Source organism: Camelus bactrianus, chromosome 35 (genome assembly GCF_048773025.1).
Source record: "Camelus bactrianus isolate YW-2024 breed Bactrian camel chromosome 35, ASM4877302v1, whole genome shotgun sequence".
NCBI lineage: Eukaryota > Metazoa > Chordata > Mammalia > Artiodactyla > Camelidae > Camelus > Camelus bactrianus.
The window spans coordinates 176,874-199,488 of NC_133573.1; the positions used below are offsets into that span (position 1 = coordinate 176,874).

The following is a 22,615-nucleotide window of genomic DNA, read 5'->3' on the forward strand; positions in this document are numbered from 1 at the left end:
ATACTTTAATAATGTGATAAAGGAGAATTACATGGTGTTAAGAAATTATGTTAATGTAATGGGCTTTATGAATTCACAAATTAGCTGAGCACTGAGAGTGATTGGAATTAGATAGGCAAATCTCTTGAGGGGATTAGGGCATTGATGTGTAAAAGATTATTTCTGAGAGTGAGAATAGCATGTGTATGGCCCTGTAGCATGAGGGAACAAGTAAGTACGAGGATTGTAATACGTATATCTATGGTAATGATCATGAAGGTGAACAAGGAGTGATTTGAGGCAACTAACAAGGGTAAGGCCAAATATATAACAGTCAGCATATTACAGCAGGCTGTCCGGCGAGCCGGCCCTCAGCCCGCGCCGCGGGGTGGGCAAGCACCCCGCGGGGGTCTCGGGCTCCCAGCCCACTGCCCCGCCTCCCTGCCACCTGCTAGGCGTCGTCCGGGAACGCCCCTCGCCGAGAGAGACCCTCAATCACAAGTCACCCCGCCCTCCCCACCCTCCTCGCCGTGCCACGCAACCCCGCCCCTGAACCGCCCTCCCGATCTCCGTGCAGTACCCCTCGCCCCTCGCCGGGAAGAACGCAGTGACTCCAGCAGCCCTGGCGGCTCTTTGGGCCCAAGGGGCGGGCGCGGCAGCCATTGGCGGAGGCCGCTGCCTCCGGCTGTCAATCCCGCGGCCCGGCCCCGCCCCACCGGCGGAGCGTGGCAGGACGCAGGGCCGCGGGGGCTGTCGGGACGGCTCCAAGATGGCCGCGCGCTTGGGGTCCGCACCTGCTGGCGGCCCCGAGCCCCGTTCACTGCCACCGCTGCTGACCAGAGCCGCCGGTCGGCCCGGCGACTCCGGGGGCTGACCCCGCGGGGCGGGAGGCCGCCATGGCGACCCTGGAAAAGCTGGCGAAGGCCTTCGAGTCCCTCAAGTCCTTCCAGCGGCCGCCACCGCCGCCTCAGCCGGCACCGCAACCGCCGCCGCCTCAGCCCCCTCAGCCGGACCCGCGGCCTCAACCGCCACCGCCGCCCGCCCAGCCCCGTCAGCCGGCACCGCAGCCGCCGCCGCCTCAGCCGGTACCGCAGCCGCCGCCGCCTCAGCCGGTACCGCAGCCGCCGCCGCCTCAGCCGGTACCGCAGCCGCCGCCGCCTCAGCCGGTACCGCAGCCGCCGCAGCCTCAGCCCGTACCGCCGCCGCCTCAGCCCCCTCAGCCGGTACCGCAGCCACCGCCGCCTCAGCCGGTACGGCAGCCGCCGCAGCCTCAGCCGGTACCGCCGCCGCCTCAGCCCCCTCAGCCGGCACCGCAGCCGCCGCCGCCTCAGCCGGCACCGCAGCCTCAACCGCCACCGCTGCCTGCCCAGCCGTGGGTCAGGAGCTGCTGCACAGACGGTGAGTCCCTGCTGGCCCCTCCCCAGCCCTGCGCGGGTCTCCGTCCCTCCCTTGGCCTCCCCTGAAGGCCCCTGAAGGCCCCGAGGTGGTCCGGGCCCCAGGCCTCTGCTTTCCCAGCTGCGAAACTCGGGAAGGAACGGTGCTGTGTTGTGATCCGAGGCCGCGCGTCCCGTTCGGCTTCTTCTGGGCCACTCCCACCCCTCTCCTCCTCTGGGCGAGGTGTAACATTTTGTCTTCCCTTTTCAACTGACGGTTTAAAACAGTGTTTCAGATAACTGTCAAAACACTATGCATGCAAAACCCTAGGTTAACTTAAGGGAAGGAGTAGGAGAGAAGGGGGAAAGGAGAGAAGTTCACCGGTCACTTCTGTGCGGGTGGGTTAGATGGTCACAGTGGTGAACGCTTAACTGCTACACGGCCCCCTGCGCTTACCATCATAGTCGTTACTGTTACTAACCCCGGACAGCACTGGTGTTAAGGAGGCATGACCACGGAACAGGTGCTCATTGAGCTTAATTTTACACAAACAGTAAGATTTCCAGTAAACGCCAGCTGCAGAGGACAGCTTGTGCAGGGTTGGGAAACAGCATGGCATGATCAGAACTTTAGTTTGACTGGCTTGAAATGTACAGGGAAAGGGAAACTTCACACTGATGAATCAGAGAGGAGATAGCTGTTTTTATTAAACTAAAATGGTTAAATGAGCCTTGTTGGTTAATGATTTGCCTTAGCAATGTGAATTTGGATTCTGCAAGTATTTTATAAGTTCTGTAAGAAGCTTGTTTTAAAATTTCAGAACTCTTAACGTATTAGAAGTTCAGTTTTATTTTATAAGAATTTTTTTTTAAAAAGTCTTTATTTAACTCAACTAGAATGGAGTTCCTTTAACATAGGAGACTTTATTATCTCATGTATTAATACCTGCTAGAGGTAAACAATGACAAATGTGATTTATAAACAGACACATACAGACACAAGGAAAACAGAGCATGTAGCTTCAGTAACAGTTTAAGAGAAAAGTCAGAAACAGAAATTTTCCCTGGTCAAAATATCAAAAAAAGCACCTGGGGCTTATATCCCTTAATTGATTTGAGCTCTAAATGGACAAATACACATTTAAAAAAAAAAAAAAAAGCTAAGAACAAGATTCTTTTTCACGTTGAATAATAATTTTGAAGTTTAAATAAATACCAACAATAGAGCTATGAGGGAGGAAAAATATAAAATACTGATTTTTTTTTTAACTTCACCATAAGGTGCATTCTTAAATACATAGGAGAGAACTGTCATGATTTGCGCAACTCGCTTGCAAATAGTTCAACAGTATTAACGATGATTGAATTTCGGTGGTGGGCATATGGGAATTTATCATCCTATTAAACAGTTTTCTGTACTTCTGAGACTTATAACAAAACATTGAAAGGAACCTGTTAGACATAATGCTGTATGTGAAGTAATTTGTTCCCTTTGTGAAATTCTAGGAAGGTTAAAATAACATCAAGAAAATCACAAGCATTTATGATGTAATCAGAACTACCTGAGGATCTGTGAAACTTGGTGAGTTGGTGAATTTTTTAAAATGTCTTAAAACATTTTGTTTTTACAAAGATTACAGGAGTAAGAGAAGATAAATTTTAATAAACTCTTAATATTTTTTTCCTGGTTGATGTGATATAATTAAATGTGGGGAAAAAAAGGTAAATTGTAAAAGGAGACACTACCTTGATGGTTTTCTATGGAGGAAACTCAAGCAGGAGGAAGTTTAATTTAAAAACATAAATTACTGCTCTTTGTAATACATTCTAAGTTGTCATTCTTTTGAATGCCTTCCTTTCCAGACAGGTGTGTTATTCTGGGAGATCATCAGGACTTCTGGGTATTTGGAGGTATTGACCTAACCAGTGGAACTGCTGATTTATAAGAAGTTGTCCAGAATTTTGGAAAACTGATTAGTAGAGGTAAATAATGTTTCCTTGGCAAGTGATGACAGAAAGTGACTTGAGTGAATTTTCCTTTGTTTTTAGGCAGATGTACCTAACCATGTATGTTAACAATGATTACAGGCTGGAGACCAAGATGAACTACCATTTTTGCCGGCTGGGATGAAGAAAAAATTGGACTTCTGGGTTCCACAAATGGGCTGAGATAACTAAGACAGAAAACGTATCTTCTTGGTCAACATGTAACTCAGGGTAATCACAGATGTGTTCCATTACCTGATATTGTTTTAATTTGGATAAATACTCAAGAAATTTAAGAAATAGAGTTTGTTTTTGCTTTTACATCAGTTTGGCAAAACAGAACAACCTCTTAATTACTAAGTACAAAGCAATTTTTTCATTATTTTTAAAGTATTTTAGTTTCTGTTTATATTTGTTTTGTGATAAGTAAAATCTGTAAGCTCAGAAAATAGTCAAACCTAGGAAGCTGCTTCTGACAAGTGAATTAGCTTATTGAAAATCTGATATAGATCCTTGGCATTAATTTTCAAGTTTTTACAGTTTCCTTGGATTTCTTCTATCTAGGAAAACAACATGCTCTTTTAAGATGACTATACTCTGATTATAGTCTCTCCTTTATGGATTCCATACTAAATTGTAACCATAGGTATATTTTACCATTTACAAAAGTGCCTGATTGGGAAGTATAATACATTGATTTTGTAAATTGAATTACTCTAAAATTTCAAGGATTTATTTTTAATTCAATTATGATTAATTTTCATTTGTCACTGGCTCTTAATGCTTTATTTTAAAGTGTCTCTCATAGGCCCCCTTCTTTCATCTTCTTCCCTTAGGCTCTCTGTCCAGTAACTCTAAGTTCTTACATGTTCAAGGTAGGCTTGTGTATTTTTTTAAAGGCAGGTGCACCAAAAAGCACTTTCCTGTGACTATCCTCTGTTTTGTTCATCATTTATGAGTCCAAATTTTATAGAATTGGTTTAAAGAATATCATATCTTTCTTATCATTGTGTCTGGTTTTTAAAATGCTTTCCTTCTGACTCATTTCCGCATACTTTAAAATAATAATATGAATCAAATAAGTATGGGAATAAAATCACAGTTACTTGTATCATATTTGATTCCATGTATATTGCAAAGTCTTATTATTATGTTGGTGTTATGAACATGCATTTCATAATACACTTATTTACATGAATCAGATCTTATTCATTAAGGTCATTTACTTTTAGAAATATGTAATTTCTTGTGAATACATGTATATAGAAATACATGTGTCTTTCTATAATTTAAGCAGCTTAGAATACAGATAAAATAAATCCAAGATACAAGATAATATGCCTTGCATTAATTTAAATTCATTTGAATTAAAAGACAATTTGAATATTGTTTCCCATTTTCTACTAGCTTCTTGATCATATTCAGCAGCACATTTAACTTAACATATAGTTAAGGAATCTTTTTTATTTCTACTGTAGCTCTGTCATAATGGAAACTCTGCAGCAGAATCAGCTGTCATCTATCCCGTATGGCCAAGTGCAGAGGTGAGAATTCTCATTTGTGGGATGACCAGTCACAGCTTTAAATGTTTTTACTGTAACTGCTCTTATAAGGTAGCAAGCTAGAGAGAGAGAGAGAAACAGAGAGAAGAAAAGAGCTCTCTCCGCATATTCCCATGTGTATGATGGCATTAGTCTTCTTCTGCTGTATTTTTCTAGAATGTGTGTGCGTGTGTGCATGTATGTGTGAGAGAGAAATGTCTTGTCTTTGTCCTAATAGCCACTCTTCTCTCCCTCTAGTTTTTTCTCTATCCTCCCCTCCTTTTTCTTTTTCATCAATATCTTCTCTTTCAAAAAATTCTTGATAAATCAAATTTCCAACTTCCTCACTTTTAATATGGTAAAGTTACTTGGATCCCCAACGTCAAGGGGTCTCATACTTTAATGTCTGTAAGGATTGCCAGGGACACCTTTTAAAAATACAGATTTCCAGGCCTTACTTTGAGCAGTTCTCTTCCAGTAGATCCAGGGTGAGGCTGAGCATCTCCGAGCCTTACCCCTTCATATTATGGTGCAGGGGATCAGGGGCAGTTTTCCTCTGGGTCTCCCTGCTGTTGCTATGAACAGTGGCTACAGCATCACTAATATTTTTCTTTCTTGTTTTAATTGCATTAGTATTATCAACCAGTTAATGGCATTTTCTTAAAATTATGGTCAAAGGCATAGGCATTTGATTTATTATGGTATCTGCAAACCACTCTTTTACTGAATTAATTTGTTTTGCTTGTATTTCCACAATTGTAAATGCCGTGAGTTAAGTGACTGCTTTGCTTCAACTACAGGAGAATGTGAAAACACTCCAGGAGAGAGAGGTTGCATATATCAATGCAGACTCATACACAGAAGGTAAATTTTATTTCAGATTGTCATTAAATAGTATACCAGTATTTAAGTCTGTCAACTCCAACTCATAAACTAGGATTATCCTCTTTCTATGAGATGCCTCAATAATACCTCCATTTCTCCATTTTACCAGAGAGAACATTATTATGATTCAAATGAATCAATGTGATTCATAACTAAGCTATTGATCCTAATTTCTTTAGTATATTTACCATTGGCCTATCTTGGATTACTACTTAAAACTTTAGTACTTTTGACATTCTTCCTGTGGAGCTATTTTTAAAAGTTGGGCTAAAGTATTTCATACAGAAATAGTTCCTGTATGTATTGGAACAACTCTGAAATAAGCACCCACTACAGACTTCCTTTTGACCCTGACATGTGGCATGTGCATCTGTAGGCTTTCATCGTGTTATGGTCATTTCTAGGTAAGTGTCACAGGATACATGTTAGTTACTGACACACTCTAGTCTAACGTCTTGATATTGAATTGAATGAATGAATAAAAACGTGAACATTATGGCCTTACCACTTCCTTTGCCAAAGACCCCTAGGTACTGCTGCCCTAATGAGCAATGGCCCTTACTGTTACTGCAGGAGCTGCGGCCTTAGCAGCAGAGTCTGCCTCTGCAGTCTCCTATCCCGAGTGTGTGCTGCAGCCTCTCTGGCTCCTGAAGAGTTATTTCCACCTTGTGTTTTAGTTTTAGCCAGACTGTCTGTCTGTCTATTTATCTACCTACCTACCTATCTATTCTAAAATTTTATTTATTTGTTTTTACTGAAGTACATTTGATTTGTAATATTAGTTTCAGGTGTACAGCGAAGTTACACAGTTATATACATATACATATACATATACATATACATATACATTGTTTTTAGATTCTTTTCCATTATAGGTTATTATAAGATACTGAATATAATTCCCTGTGCTATACAGTAGGTCCTTGTTGTTTATCTGTTTCATATATAATAGTGTATATCTGTTAGTCCTGAACTTCTAACATCTCTCTTCCCTTCCCCCTTTCCCCTTGGGTAACCATAGTTTCTTTTCTATGTCATGAATGTATTTCTGGTTTGTAAATAAGTTCATTTGTATCATTTTTTTGTTTGTTTACATTCCACATATAAGTGATATAATTTGATATTTGCCTTTCTCTGTCTGACATACTTCACTGAATATGATAATCTGTAGGGTCCACCCTATTTTTAATTCTCCAGGAATGATGCCTTCAATTTGAAATCTGTTATATCTTGTTTATAATTAGAAAATAAAGTTAGAATTAAATACAGGTTTGAAGTCCATTTGGAGGTATTAAAATACTCTCTTATTTATTTTGCAGGCAATTATACTCTCAGAGTTGACTGTACACCCCTTCTTTTCCAGTTGGTATATAAACTGACAAAAGAGGTATGTAAGTAGATCTGTCATAATGTTTTTTGATGAGTGGATAAATCAATAACTTTTGTTTTCTAAATTACTAATATTTAAACTGGTGACAGACATAGCTGATTTGTATAAATAACAAATCAGAATGAGCTTTAATACACTACTTATGTGACATAACTATGAGAACAGTAGTGCTAGTCTCTGTTCTAATAATAGTTCCTAATAATTGTATACATTTGTTAAAATGTGCAGGGTCTATTGTTTCATGGGGCAGAGTCTCTTTGATATAACAGAAAGAATACTGAGCTGGGATGGGGAAGCCTTGGCTGTGAAGATTGCCTTGGCTATTCATTCATTCATTCAGCAAGTATTTATTGTGTGGTTACTATGTATCAGGTCCTATGAAATGAATTCTAGCAGCTACAGTGATAAAAACACAAGGTTTCTGAATCCAAATACTTTATAATCTAGAGAGGCCACAGACCTGTAAATGAGAACTCATACTTCACTTTAATATTGGATACTATATACAGTGGAGGACAGTTGTGGAAGAGAGAAGTTAAAACCCTGGGGTAGCTGGTGAGGTTGGAAAGCATTAGAAGGTGTTTACAGAAGGATTAGTGGTTAGGCTGTAAAATGGAAGGATGTGAAAGTGGGGAGAAGGTTTCTCCTCAGAGGACACAGGACCTAATAAAGACATGGATGTGTGAAAGAACATTTCCTGACCTCTGGGTAATGCAATATAACCTAAATGTAAGGTGTTGGTGAAAAAGCTGGCAAGAAATGGGGCCTGACACATAGGCCTAAGTGTTCATAAATCTGGTGATGGAGAAATTAAAGAATCTTTAACAAGGTTGTATATTATCATTTTTATTCATTAGAAAAATTACTCTGTATCAGTGCATTGAATAGGTTAAGCTGTAGTAAGTCTAAAAGCAAAATGGAAATAATTCCACATAATTATTTAGCGCACAGGAATTTATAAATACTAGTTATTGATGTAAAAAGTACTCTGAAAATGCTAATGCACTCTGAATCTCTAAAAATTATGTGATCTACTCATTGAGTATATGTGTGCTTCATTTAAATAACCCCCCATTATAGAATTTAACTGTAAAAATATTTCTTTCAAGTAGGTATCACTTAGATGACAGTGGGAAGTAGATGTCACATCTCTGTGGTCCTGTTTCCCAATCGCCCTTCATCTTGCCCTGTCCTTTTCACTGTTAGTGTCTTTAACATCTCATCCTCCCAAGTGAGCATCCTCCCATGCCCATCACAACTCCCACAATACTGGGAAGCTTAGGTCCTTGATCCTTTTATTGAAATGTCCCATAAAAACATCTTGTCTAAAAGCACGCTGTAAAGACAGCCCTTGTTGGGGAATCCTTCTCAGGAGATACATTTACACTCTGTCCTACAGAGGAGGCTCCTGCCTTTATAGGAGGGGTAGTAAGAATTTTAGGACCAAGAAGGAGAAGCTTAGGTCTATCCCCTTTGTACATTTATTTAATAAGTATTAAATGTGTAAGTGGTTACCATAATGACAGGATAAATCAAACAGAGATTCTGCTATTAGTGTGTTACCTGTGTAGCCAGGAGAGACTATGATCAAGAATTTTCAAATCCAAGATAGAGATTAAAATCACCAAAGTGAATACAGATAAAAGTGTGGGAAGCAAAAAATAAATATCTTAGTTTATTATTTTACATGTTGGAATTAAACAGCCTGCTTAATGGGAAATTGCAAGTTTTTTTCCCATTTTAAAGCCTCTTTTATGTTAATTTGAATTTAATTTTCATGCCACTTTATGTACAATATATTTGTCTTTCAGAGTTTTTGTTTTAGGTAGTTTTTTTAACAGTTTAACTGGGAAATTAAAATGTATCTTTAGAAGTTACATTATCAGGATGAACTAATTAATTGTCCAGAAGAGAAAAGTGAGATTTTATAATCTTTTTTGATTTGATTGTCAGTGGAGGAATCAGACATCATTCATCTGGAGAAATGCTGTTGGTTGCTGAGGGCTTAATCCCGAACTGGATGATTTGATTTAGAGACATTTGGCCCATTGGCTTCACCACCAATTTGTCCATCTCTGAGTGAAGGTGGGAATCCTTCTATTTTCTACAAATGTTCTTTGGTAAACACGTGAGCCTTGTTCCACCTTTGGAGCCTTGTGTAAGTCGGTTTACCTTTCTGCACCTGAATATTCTCATATATAAAATCAGTTTGACCAAGACAATCATTATGAAACTGTGCTCCAGTGCGGTGCCTCAGCATCTGGTGCAAGGTCAGGGTGGTGGACACTGAATAGGCAAAGCTCTAGCTTCCACACGTGACCTCACCTCTTCCTCAGCTGAGTAGTGTCTATTGTATTTCTTTTATATAGAAGAAGGTTCCACTGCTGTATCCTTCCCCCACCCTTAAAAAATTAAGAAACCACTGGACTAGACCATCTCTAAGGTCCCCACTTAGCTCTAAACTTTTCACTACTATATATATATATATAGTATATATATATATTAAATGAGGTTTACAAGGAGTAGTTGTGGGTGATAATCACAAAAACTGTATTTGAAATCTGAAAGCTTGGGTTCTGCTTCTGATTCAGACCTTTTTAAAAAAATTTCTTGCTTTTAGCAAGTCATTTAACTACTTCTTAGCTTCAATTTTCTGCTCTTTGAGGGCACAGAATTAGATTCTTGAAATAGTCTGTATTCTTCAGGTTTCTAGTGTGTTTTAGAAATATTTGTTAGGGGAGCTAGAACAGACAGGGCTTCCACTTCAGCAGTGCAGTTATGTTTTTACCTTTTTAGAATTAGAGATTGAGAAATCATTTCATTTGAAAACAAAATGATTCCATTTATTTTTTATGAAAAGTTTAAAATCCACAGGATTAGATTATAAATTGCCCTTTATTTCTGAAATTTAATATATTTATGTATACAGATTAAGTGGTACAATGAAGACTGCAGTACAGAATTTCTTTCTCTTATAATATAGTGTGTTATTTTTCTTTGCTTCATGAAGGAGCTGTATGAAGCTTGTTAATAACAACACAGTATATCTTTGATAGAGTTCAACTTTTGTTCTTCTTTTTTCCTTTTTCTTCTTAGTCTTTCCAAATTAGGATAATTGTGGTCTCTGACTTTTTTCCAGTTACATTTTTAAAATATACTTTTATTTTTTACATTCTACAATCACTTTAGACTTTTGGAATTAATATAAGATAGAGACAGGTAGGCAGACAAAACCAAACACTAAATGATAGTATTTTCTTCTAGGAAGTTAAATTTTGGTTATAATTATGCCAGGGGGGAAAAAAAAAACTTCCTAAGACAGTGGAAACTACTGATAACTTTTAAAAACTAAGTCAGTTTATGCGAGTCATGCCTCCTTTCATAAGCATGTCATTATTAACAGGAAGTTTGTTGGCTGTGATTTATTCTGTGTTCCTATTTTACAGGTTTGTTTAATGCTTTTGGTGAAAATCATGACAGCCACATAGATTTTAAGGAGATATCCTGTGGGTTATCAGCTTGTTGCAGAGGACCTCTGGCTGAAAGACAGAAATGTAAGTGTGTTAAACATCACAAAATTTGGAAGCTATACAGAGAAAAAAATTAGCATCCATTCATGTAAAAAATCATCTGATTAAAGCTTGAATTTTCATCCCTTTGGCAAATAGCAATCTCTTGCTGAGGTTTTACTGAGGTCAGTGTAAAGGTTCAATCATCTCTTCTTTTTTACTGTGGAGTAATTTAAGATCTTTGTTATTAATAATGGTTGATTTTCCAGATGAATGTACAATTCATGATAAATGAACTACATCATTCATGATGTGTTTGAAAATGTTAAGCATATAGAAAATATTTTCTGGTAGTCTATATAGAAAATTTGTCTTGCTTAACTTGAATTCCAACTTATTTTCTAGCACTGTGTATATTGATATTTTATTAGCAAAATTAAATTTATGATAAAACAATTTTATTAAATACTAAATTTTTTAAACCTAGCTAAAATATTATAGCATAATTTATAAGCATATTACATTAATAAATCTTAAACATATTTGGTTAGGAAAATGCAGCAGTTTACATTTAATTGGAACCTAATTCTTATATATTCACTAGGGTCATTATCTCTGCATCTTTGTAAAATACAGCTTCACAAATACTGCGTATTTTGGGTATGATACTTAATAGTTCAATATTCTTTAGTAATGTTGTACTGTGATGCACTCAGTTAATTTAATAGCATAATTGTTACACGGGTGTGTGAAGTAGATAATTATTTAATCTTAAAACTTTAGATTTCTTTTATCTTCCCTGATAGTTTACCATTACTCTAACCTGGCTTTGTGATAGATTATTTGTTCACATTAAAGTTCTGGTATTAAAGAGGCTGAAGTCTTTTTTTCTTAATTGAGGTTAATTATTGTCTTAAATTTTTTTTAATTTATTTTTTGCCAGTGGACTAGTGGAAGTTAACCAACTAGACTAACTAGCAATTTTGCTGATATTGATGTTAATTAGCAAAGTGCTGATATTTCGGATTTTTAGCTTGTTGTATATAAACTTCATTGAAGATTTGAAATTGTTCTTAGGCAAAAATATTGGGTGCACATTAATTACATTGGAGAGGCAAAATCTTTATACAGTCATCTCTCATTATCTGCTGAGGATTGGTTCTGAGACCCCCTCAGCTACCAAATCCATGGATGCTTAAGTCCTTATGTAAAATGGCATAGTATTTGCATATAACCTATGAACATCATCCTGTATACTTTAAATCATCTCTAGGTTACTTGTAATACCTAATATAATGTAATTATTTGTAAATACAATGTAAATGATATGTAAATAGTTGTCAGTGCATAGCAAATTCAAGTTTTGGTTTTGAGAACTTTCTGGGAAAGTTATATATATATATTTTATATATATATATATATATATATTTTTTGATCTATTGTTTATACCTGTGAATGCAGAACCAATGGATACAGGGGGCTTACTGTACCAGCTTTTTGTTGATTCTTAATGTAGATGGAATATTTTCAGCATTGTAAGAATCAACTCTGAAGTGATCAGTTTTAAATATTAGAAATTAATTTAAAAGCTTGAATTACCTTCTCAAAATCTGTGAGATATTGTATAGTAACTTGGCCCTTTTTCAGTTTGCAAGAAATTTAACTTTAGATTTAGGTGAAGGATAGAGTTCTCTAAGCTGGCTAATGATATAAGGAGAGAGACTTGTGAAGTGTACAGGAATTCCTACAAGTTCAAAGGACTTTAAGGACACAGTGTCCTCCAAATAAGAACTTAATCCAGAATGTAGTTGTTTGAGGAACTAAGTAATTTTACTAGGGCAGCTTGTAATAAAATGTATACTTCAGAATATGAAAGTAATTTCCCTCCATAAGAGTTTCTTTTCTTTAGTTTGCTTCAAGGTATTTGATGTTGACGGTGACGGAGTTCTTTCTAGGGTTGAACTGAGAGACACGTGGTTGCACATTTAGAGGTCTGGAAGGACAACTGCACCGATGATATCCTGGTAAAGTCTGATTGCATACATCTTCTTGCATGTAAACTTCCAACAGGAACATAGAGTGAAGAACTTTTTAAAAGAGTTTGAGAAAAAGATTTCTTACTACTTCTAGGTTCTATATTATGCTACTCAAAATATTCATAGCCAAAGATGCAAAATTGGGAAGAGAATTTGCCTTAGAAAATTTAATAAACTGAATGTATTATGTAAAAAAAAATGAAACCACTGGAAAATTGTCATAAATTTTTAAGGTAAACAAGCAATCTATTTCTGTAATTAAAAAAAAAAAAAAAGAAAAACCTTGACCGAAAATACTTTATACTTCAGCTACTGGCTAATAAAAATGATACCTTCTCCTTCCTAACTACTGATTTGGGTTTCTGGTTTTAAAGGAATTACACGTGGATGTATCCAACATTGTAGAAGACACATAGAATGCGCATGATACCACAAAGGTGAGTCTAGCAGAGACTAATTTATTCTTTTCTAAAAATACATTATATTCTGAATTGCTATACATACCTTACGTATACATACTTGAATCTCTTCTACATCATCCCTGCTAAATGCTTATTTGGACCTGTCGTTACAATACCTCCAAGTTGTCCCTAAGGAAAGCCCATTCCACCTTTAAACAACTCCATTAAGTGTTATTTACATAAAAACATATTTTATAAGCTAGGCACTTTATAAAAATTAAGTAGAGAAAACCCTTGCCATCTGTAGTTTATAATCTTTACTTCTCCCATTTTAATACATTATGGTAAGACAAAACTTATATTGAGCAAAAGAAGCCACAGAATAAAAGTACACATTGTAGAATTCAATTTATATGAAGTTCTAGAACAGAGACAGAACTAATGTTAATAAGTGTTACAATAGTGATTTTGGAGATGGGTGATTTAACTGGGAAGGACCATAGGATATCTGGGATGATGGAAATTATTTTTTATCTCAATCTGGGTGGTGTATATTGTTTAAAAAAATTTTTTTCAATAATATTGGTGAGGGTCTGTTCTAAGTTCTTTAATAGCAGCCAGAATAATTGTATAATAGCAGAAACGAGCATGTACTTTACAAAGAATAAAGCCTTGAATTTTTTGTTTCACAACATTTATTAAAGATATTATAATAGGTTTGCCTTAATGTCTATGTATCCCTGTGAAACTGAAGATAATCCATATATGTGAGACACATATGAGTTAATTTGACCCTTTCTAGTCAAATGTTGACATGTACCAAGTAGCAGATGGTAGGATGTAGACCATAGTGGTCTTATACAGGCTTAGAAAAATAAGTAACATTTTTTTTAATCACAAATCCAGAAGAAATCATCATAGTCTTATTAACTGACACTCAATAGAAATAAATAATAGAAATGAATTTTTCAGGGCTTGATCTTTGGCAATTCAGATAACCATCTTCATTTACTTTTCTGCCCAAAACTAAGGTAGCCATTTCTATTTGGTATATATGAAAACAGAAACATAGGAAAGTTTCTTTTAGGAAATACCTTATGTAGAGATACAATTTCCATCGCCTTTTTTCTGGGTGTTTGATAAGTATGGAGGTTATCATTGCTGTCTATTTTTGTGTAAGACCGAGTTTCTTCTTATGACTGTACTTTTGAACATTAAAAAAAAAGATCATTTAGCTGCTCCATCTCCGTGTAACCATAATAATGAAATGGTAAAAATTTAGAATAGAATTTGGACCTTTCAACCAAACCTATTACCCATATTCACTGGTGACTAGACTGTGACAATATTACCCATTACTTTGTACCATTACATTGGTATTAATATACTTTAATGGAAGTTGCATCATGAAAGCCAATAAGTACCATCAGGTGCTTTAAAATCTTTTCTTATAATAAATGGTATTATATATTGAATGAATACATGAATATCATTAATAATAAATAATATTAAGTATCATTAAATAATAAATCATTAAATAATAAAAATATAATTAAGTAATAAAAGCTAAGAACATTATTATTGACCTAGGATTGTTAAGGTGATTGTTCAAAACATGAAGTAAGAGGCATTTGGTTATATTTTTGCCTCCCAAGAAATATTGTCTACTGTATATAAATGTAATTTTTGGTACACTTTGACGCCAAAAAAAAAAAAATACTCCTTTACTCAACTTGTGAAAGTAATGTTAAATTTTATTTTGAGGAAATGTTAATATAGATACTCATTTATTATATATATTTAGTTCTTTTAAATCTCTTAAGAAGTCTAATAATGCCAGATGTTTTAAAGAAGATCTTAGAAAATTGTTAGGGTCAAAGGGCATAATCCAGAGAGTTTGGAAAAATGTTTCAAAGTTAGTAAATAATCCTTTTTCTCTACCCAGAACCTTTTGTGGGTTCTGTTAGTAAACTTCACCTTGAACCAGAAGATACTGTGAGTTATTTCCCAGGTCTTACTGGAGGAAGATTTTTGGTGATAAATTGCCCACGTTATGACTCACTACTTCAGAGTTTGGTTAACTTTTGAACTTATTTTTGCTGGCCTACTTTTAGATGAACACATAGCATCTACATTAAATCATTAGTTTTCTTTCAGGCAAATGACCATTGCAAGTTTAATAAAACAGATTTTATTCAAATAATATAAGAAAATGAAGATTTAAGATGTTCTTAAATATTGTTTCTCTTTCAGAATGGCCATCTTAACTCTAGAAGAATATCAGATCTGGAGTGTGAAAAATGCTCTTGCCAATGAGTTTTTGAATCTTCTTTTCCAGGTATGTTTAAGGTAAATGACAGAGACCGAGGGCAGTGGTACCAGTAGTTCTACATCTTTTCCATTATGTAGTAGTTAGACAACTAGACTACAAACCATATATTGTCAAAAGAACTGCATTAACCTGTACACCACCTGCAGATGGTAAGTTAGAGCGTGAGTGCTTCTCAGGGTCACAATGTGCATGATAGGAAAGTAGAGTATAGCTGATAATGTTTATCTTAATAACTCATGATAGAGCAGATTATAAACACATAGAAAAGAATTTAAAATGTAAAAGCCATTATAATTTGCTATTTTTCTTTACTTTTTTTTTTTTTTAAGACCCTTCCTAACAAGTAACTCAGTGTGGACAGAGACATAGATCATAAGTTGGCAGCTGTAAATTTTTCACAAAGTATACAATCTTTCCAGTTAGGAGGTTATTTTAGATGCAAAGCTGTTTCTTAATTTTCTTTTTTTTCTTTCTTTCTTTCTTTTTTTTCTTTTTTTTAATTTAATTCTTTAGAAGGCCCAAAAAAGATTGAAGGAGAAAGGAGGAAAGAAAAGCTGTCAGGGGTGAACATGAAATCATAAAACTTGCCAGATTTTAACTATTTTCCCAGTTAAAGTAGTTCTCTTTGCTCCAATTTAAAGAAACAACTTATAGTTTCCCATTTTTCATAGTTCTTCATAAATATATGTTGATTTAATAGTATTTTACAGGGTGTGAGTAGGGACAGACTGGAAGTTCAAGATTTGTAAATACTGACAGTATATATAGAATAGATAAACAAGTTTATACTGTATAGCACAGGGAAATATATTCAAGATTTTGTAGTAGCTCATGGTGAAAAAATATGAAAACAAATATACGTATATTCATAAAGGACTGAAAAATTGTGCTGTACACCGGAAATTGACACAACATTGTAAACGGACTATAACTCAGTAAAAAAATAAAAATAAAGATAAAACTGTTAGAACACTATAAAAAAAGTAGTATTTTAGATTTTTCTTATTTTATTCTCCTTTTCTTATAAAAGCACCCCTATGAAGATCAATAAGACTTGATATCTTTATATCTATCATGATCCTCCATTGTAAATACAGAGTAACCTGCCTGTGACACAGCTATGTTAGAATAAATGAAAATTGAACTCTTCCTGACAGCTAATAACTAATGTATATTTAAAGCATATGAAATCTGATAAGCCTATGATACCCATTTAAATCAATCAGTTGCTCTACTGTCAGTTATCAGCCAGGATCTAAGTTGATGTCTTTATAAAACATAAATACATATAAAAATAATATAAACCTACTGTAAACAGAAATGACTTGCTTAGTAATATGAAAATGGTGCAGCTATTTTAATCTCATTTAAAATGATGTCCTCAATTACTTTAAGTTATCATTAATTATATAAACATTTTGACCACTTAAGTTTGTGTCTGAGTCATCTTGCAGCTCTTACATAGCAAAGCATTTTGAACTTTTATATTGCCTTTCCTATTTTCTCATGCTTATCAGGGACTTGCATAGGCACTATTTTTTCTATGACTCTATAAACAGATGTATGCCTGAGATTTTCTTTTGTGTCTCAGTGTCTCTAGCATTATATTACTGACAGATTTTTTGTTGGTTATCAATCTAATTTTTTTCTTGGTATATATAGTCCTTTCAAATATATATATATATGTAGTCAGTTTACACTGTTGTGTCAATTTCTGGTGTACAGCACAATGCTTCATTCATACATGAACATACATATATTCATTTTCATACTCTTTTTCACCATAAGTTACTACAAAACAGTATTGGATATAGTTCCCTGTGCTATACAGTATGAACTTGTTTATAAATTGGGAGTTTGATTTGCAGGTACTAAATATTAACATTACATTTTATGATGCTCACTTTATCCCATATTCAGACATGCTTTTAAAACTTTATGTTCACTTAATATATAAGTAAGCAGACTTACTCTAAATTGTTTTATTTTCTGTCTGTTTCTAAAATAGAATTAGCTAGTAAATTCAGTGATAAAAGCTTGAATTATACTTTTATTTTATTTGCCAAGATTCCACTCCTGGCTGACCATTTTGGGTATTTAAGTATAAAGTAAGTAAATGTCAGAATTAGGAAACCATTCCTGTGGTAATATTATTTTCAGTCCTTTCAAATAAACTCAGTGCCCAATATTTTGCAGAGGAAGCATTCTAAACATGATCAGGGTCTTCTATCTTGTACGTTAGTCAGAAAGCGTCAAATGTTAAACAGTTTGATAAACAGAATAGTGCACCACACTGACCCCGACCTATATCCATGCTCTAATCCTGAAATCTGTGAATATGTTATTTTACATGGCAAAGGGGATTTTGCAGATGTATCAGGTTAAGGACTCTGAGACAGGGAGATTAGCCTGGATTATCTACATGGGCCTAGTCTAACAACAGGAGTCCTTAAAAATTGAAAATCTTTCCCAGCTGTGGTGAGAAAGATATGACTTTGGAAGAGGGATTAGAAAGCTGTAAAGCTGTTAGCTTTGAAGATAGAGGAAGGGCCATGGGTAAAGAAGTGTGGGTGAACTCTAGAAGCTGAAAAAGACAAGGAAATACATTCTTCCTTTGACCTACAGAAGGGCATAGTGCTGCTGACATTTTGATTTTTAGCCAAGTGATACCTGTTCCTGACGACCTACAGAACCATAAAACAATAAGTTTGTGTTGCTTTTAGCTGCAAAATTTGTGATAATTTGTTACAGCAGTGATAAAAATAAGTATAGGGGAGATAATCCAAATTTATGGATTGGAGGGCTCAACATTTTAAAGATGTCAGTTCCCCTTCAACTGATTCAAAGATTTATATGTGCACATCAAAATCCCCAAAAGTTAATTGTTGTTACTGTTTTTTTGTAGAACTTGACAAGCTGATTCTAAATACATAGAGAAGCGTGAAGGGCCAATAGCCAAGATGATATTAAAGAACAATGTTAAAGGACTTATTATAAAACAATATTGTCTATGTGATAACTACCTAAAGTTAGACATATAGACCAATGGAACAGTATTGAATTAAACCCTGTACCATACATGAACAGTAATTTTAGATAGATTATAAATCTAGTAAATTTGAAACATAAAGCAAAGCATCTGGGGGAGGGTAAAGCTCAGGTGGAATGTGTGCTTAGCATGCATAAGGTCTTGGGTTCAACTCCCAGTACCTCCATTAAAATAAATAACCTAATCCCCCACCAAAATAAAGCATCTAGAAAATAGTGTAGGAGATATTTTAATGACTTTGAAGTGGCAAAGAGTTCTTAAACAGGACACAGCACTAAACATAAAAGAAGAGTTTTAAGTTGGACTTCAGTAAAATTAAGAATTATTTTTATCAAGAGATACCATTAAGAAAGTGAAAAGCTAAGCCACACGGTGGGAAAATATATTTGCTATACCTATATCCAACAAAAGACTTGTATCTAGGGCATATAAAGAACAAAAACCAGTGGAGAAAAAGGCAGAACCTTAATATTAAAATGTGCAAAAAAATTGAACAGGTGCTTCTCACACACACAAAAAAATCCACATAAGCTATGAAAAGGGGCTGACCTCTTTAGTAATAATGGAAATACGTACTAAACCCACACTTGGAACACCATTAGACATCCACTAGAATAGTTAGTTGTTAAGTGATACGAAGCATTGGTGAGGGCAACAAGCAATGGGGACTCTTACACATGGCCAGTGGGAATATAAATTCTTACAAATACTTTGGAAATAGGCTTTTTGAATGAAAGTTATATATGTATATGTGTGTGTGTATATGTGTACACACACACACACACACACACCCTATTACCAAGGGTAACCCATGTGTGTACCCTTCAGAAACTTATACATCTGAGCACCAAAGGACATCCAGAAAATTCTCATAATCACTATTTGTTATACCCCCAAATAGAAAATGACCCAAACACTTTTCAACAATACATGACCATAAGTGGTGGCACATGCATACAAGTTGTATACTTTAAAGCAATAAAAATAAATATACTAGTTTACAGAAAACACTAGTGGGTGAATCTTACATAATTTTGAGTGGAAAGTATGGGACCAAAAATTTCAAAAGCAAAAAAGCCAATCCATGGTGGCTGAATTTAGGATGGTGAGTCCATCAAAGGGGTGCTGTAGTATCTGGGAAGAAACCCAAAGTGGAATAGCAATGTTCTGTTTCTTGACTGGATGAAGGTTACATAGATGTGTTTACTTTGTGAAAAATCACTGAGCTGCATACTTAAGATGTGTTCACATTTAAGCATGTATATTATATTTGCATTTTTTTAAAAAATGTTTGCTTGCAAAAAAAGATATCCAAAGCCTAAGTATTTATTAGTAGGAGGATGGATAAAACAAATGATAGTATATTCAAATAATGGAATACTATTCAACAATAAAAAAGAATCAACTACTGATACAAGGATGAACCTCAAAAGCCTAATTTATACATCTCATTGTCAGGTAAATTTTAACTCAGAAGGTAAACAAAACTGTAAACAGGCATGTGCCCTGGGGGGAGGGCTGCTTTAGCCTTTGTCTCCTCAGACCTGTGCCATTACTGGCACATCCCGCAAGAAGAGAGGCAGGGCTCAGCCACAGCTACCATCTCCTCCTGTGCATAGTGCCCGGGTGGGGGCGGGGCTGAGGCCTGAATCTGCACGTGGGGGCTCCACAACCTCCTAGGCAGGACTGAGACTTGTTTATAGCCTGAGGCAGGGAGGATCTTTCTACCCTGACACCTCAGAGAACTTGTGCTGCCAAGAGAAACAAGGAGCTAAGATTTGGCACAGAGCGTAGGCGGGGCTGTTCCGCGGTCTTCCCCGAGCCCACCTACAGACCGCCTACCCGAGGCAGAGCAGGCAGCTGCACAGAGCAGCGGAGTGACCAGCACCAGGAGAGGGCACAGCACCTGACCACGGTGCTGGGATGGGGTGTGATCTGCCCACCTGCCTCCCCCTGGGCACAGCATCTGACTGTGGCATCAGGAGGGGGAGTGACCTGCCCGCCCACTGGGTAAGAGCTCAGCTCCTGACCTAGTGTTAGGAGGGGGCACAATCTGCTAGCCAACAGCCACTGAGAGCAGCACAGATGAGGGCGCCAACAGAAGGCCTATGAAACAGCAAGCTGAGTTCGCGAAGCAGGGCAAAGACACAAAGACCTCTCGATCAAATCATTAAGGGCACACCATCTCCAGGTTAAGTAGGTAACTGATACTCCTTAAGCCACGGTGCCAGAGAGATATGAGCAATGTGAAGAAGCAGAGAAACCACTCCCAATTAAAAGATCAAGAGAAATCCCCTGAAAGCATGATCAAGGAAGTAGACATTGATGGCCTACTAGATCAAGATTTCAAGAAAAGAGTGATCAAAGTACTGAAGGAAGTAAAAGAAATAGGGTTTAGGGATATAAAATATGTCAAAAATGAAATAGAAACTATAGAGAAGAACCAAGTAGAATTAGTAAACTCATTGGCTGAGATGAGAGCTGACCTAAAGGCTGTGCAAAGCAGACTAGAAAATACAGAAGAACAAATATGTGATCTAGAAGACAGGACAACAGGAAGCACCCAATCAGAACAGCTGAGAGAAAAACAAATAAAAAACAATGAAAACAATATATGGGACCTATGGGGTAATATAAAGTGTGCCAATCTATGCATAATAGGAGTTCCAGAAGGGGAAAAAGAACAAAGGGGATTGAAAAGGTATGGGAAGGACTCATGACTGAAAACTTCCCAGACCTAAAGAAGGAATCATATCCAAGCACAGGGGGCTCAGAGGGTCCCAAACAGGAAGAACCCAAACAGACCCACACCAAGGCATATCCTAATCAAGATAGCCAGAGTCAAGGATAAAGAAATGATCCTAAAGGAAGCAAGAGAAAAACAGAGTGAGTTACAAGGGAACCCCCATAAGGTTTTCAGCTGATTTCTCTACACTGTTTACAACAGCTAAGACATGGAAACAGCCTAAAATGTCCATCAACAGATGACTGGATAAAGATGTGGGATATTTATATGATGGGATACTATTCAGCCACAAAAACTGACAACATAACGCCATTTGCAGAGACATGGATGCTCCTGGAGAATGTTATTCTAGGTGGAGCAGAACAGAAAGAGAAAGAGGAATACCATATGAGATCACTCATGTGTGGAATCTTAAATATATGCAAGATCTTGTGGTAACTCACAGCAAAAAAAAAAAGTGACAATGAATATATGTACGTTCATGTATAACTGAAAAATTGTGCTCTACACTGGAATTTGTCATAACATTGTAAAATGACTATTACTCAATAAAAAATGTTTAAAAATAAGTAAAATAAAATATAACCTTTAAAATACTGTATAATGAGAGGTGTGATGTTCTAGTATCTGTTCTAAGAAGTATGTTCTTAGACACACATAAGAATAGCCAATGGTCAGAAAGATCACATGTTACCAGCTACCACCCCATGCAAATTAATGGCATTTAGTAGATATTCATATATGTGTGTACATATATAAAATGTGTATTAGTATATATGTAAATCAAATAAAATAATTATATTATAATCTAATGTAAAATATCAGCAAAAGCACTGTGCTGACATAAGTATCTTGGTGTAAATAGATTACAATTTTTTATTGAGTTGTCATAATGGGAATATTGTGAACCAAGTGGAAGTTGTAAAAAAAAGTCATCAAAAAAAAAAAAAAATCCTGACTACATGAAAAGATGCACAGTTACTATAAGGCCTCTCCCCTTATTTACTGTCAGTGTGAGAAAGTCTCTTGGAATAAGTTAGGAGAATTAAAAACTCTTAACAAGACACAAGAATGCACTCTCTGTTAAAGAAAATAAACCAAAAGAAAAAACAAATGAATGGACAATTAAGATCCTACAGATAAAAATACCAATTTTTATGGGAAATCGCCTTAATATAAAAAAGGAGATTATATTCTAATTTCACTTTTTGAATAAAGATATACAAAATTTAGCTGAATACTTTCGTATTTTGCACTTATGAAGAAAAAATGTATTTGCAATGAAAAAGCAGCCATTATCCTGCCTTTTGAGTATTCTAAAGTTTTAGGTTTGAATATATTTCATCTTAAATGGTCTTAAGCACTATGCACTGGTTGGTGTTTTAAAA

The 22,615-nt window shown here is 36.2% G+C and overlaps 1 protein-coding gene across 1 annotated transcript; it reads left to right on the forward strand.

Moving 5' to 3' along the window:
* The first annotated feature begins 198 nt into the window (after positions 1-198).
* Positions 199-21,831, forward strand: LOC141575972 (uncharacterized). Its single transcript, XM_074357986.1, has 13 exons — positions 199-214; positions 557-1,377; positions 2,859-2,934; positions 3,216-3,335; positions 3,441-3,569; positions 4,817-4,882; positions 5,680-5,743; positions 7,084-7,151; positions 9,108-9,239; positions 10,601-10,708; positions 12,573-12,687; positions 13,074-13,136; positions 15,354-21,831. Exons 1-3 carry the CDS (start codon positions 199-201, stop codon positions 2,865-2,867), a joined length of 846 nt encoding a protein of 281 aa, XP_074214087.1. The 3' UTR covers positions 2,868-2,934; positions 3,216-3,335; positions 3,441-3,569; positions 4,817-4,882; positions 5,680-5,743; positions 7,084-7,151; positions 9,108-9,239; positions 10,601-10,708; positions 12,573-12,687; positions 13,074-13,136; positions 15,354-21,831.
* Positions 21,832-22,615: the final 784 nt, after the last annotated feature.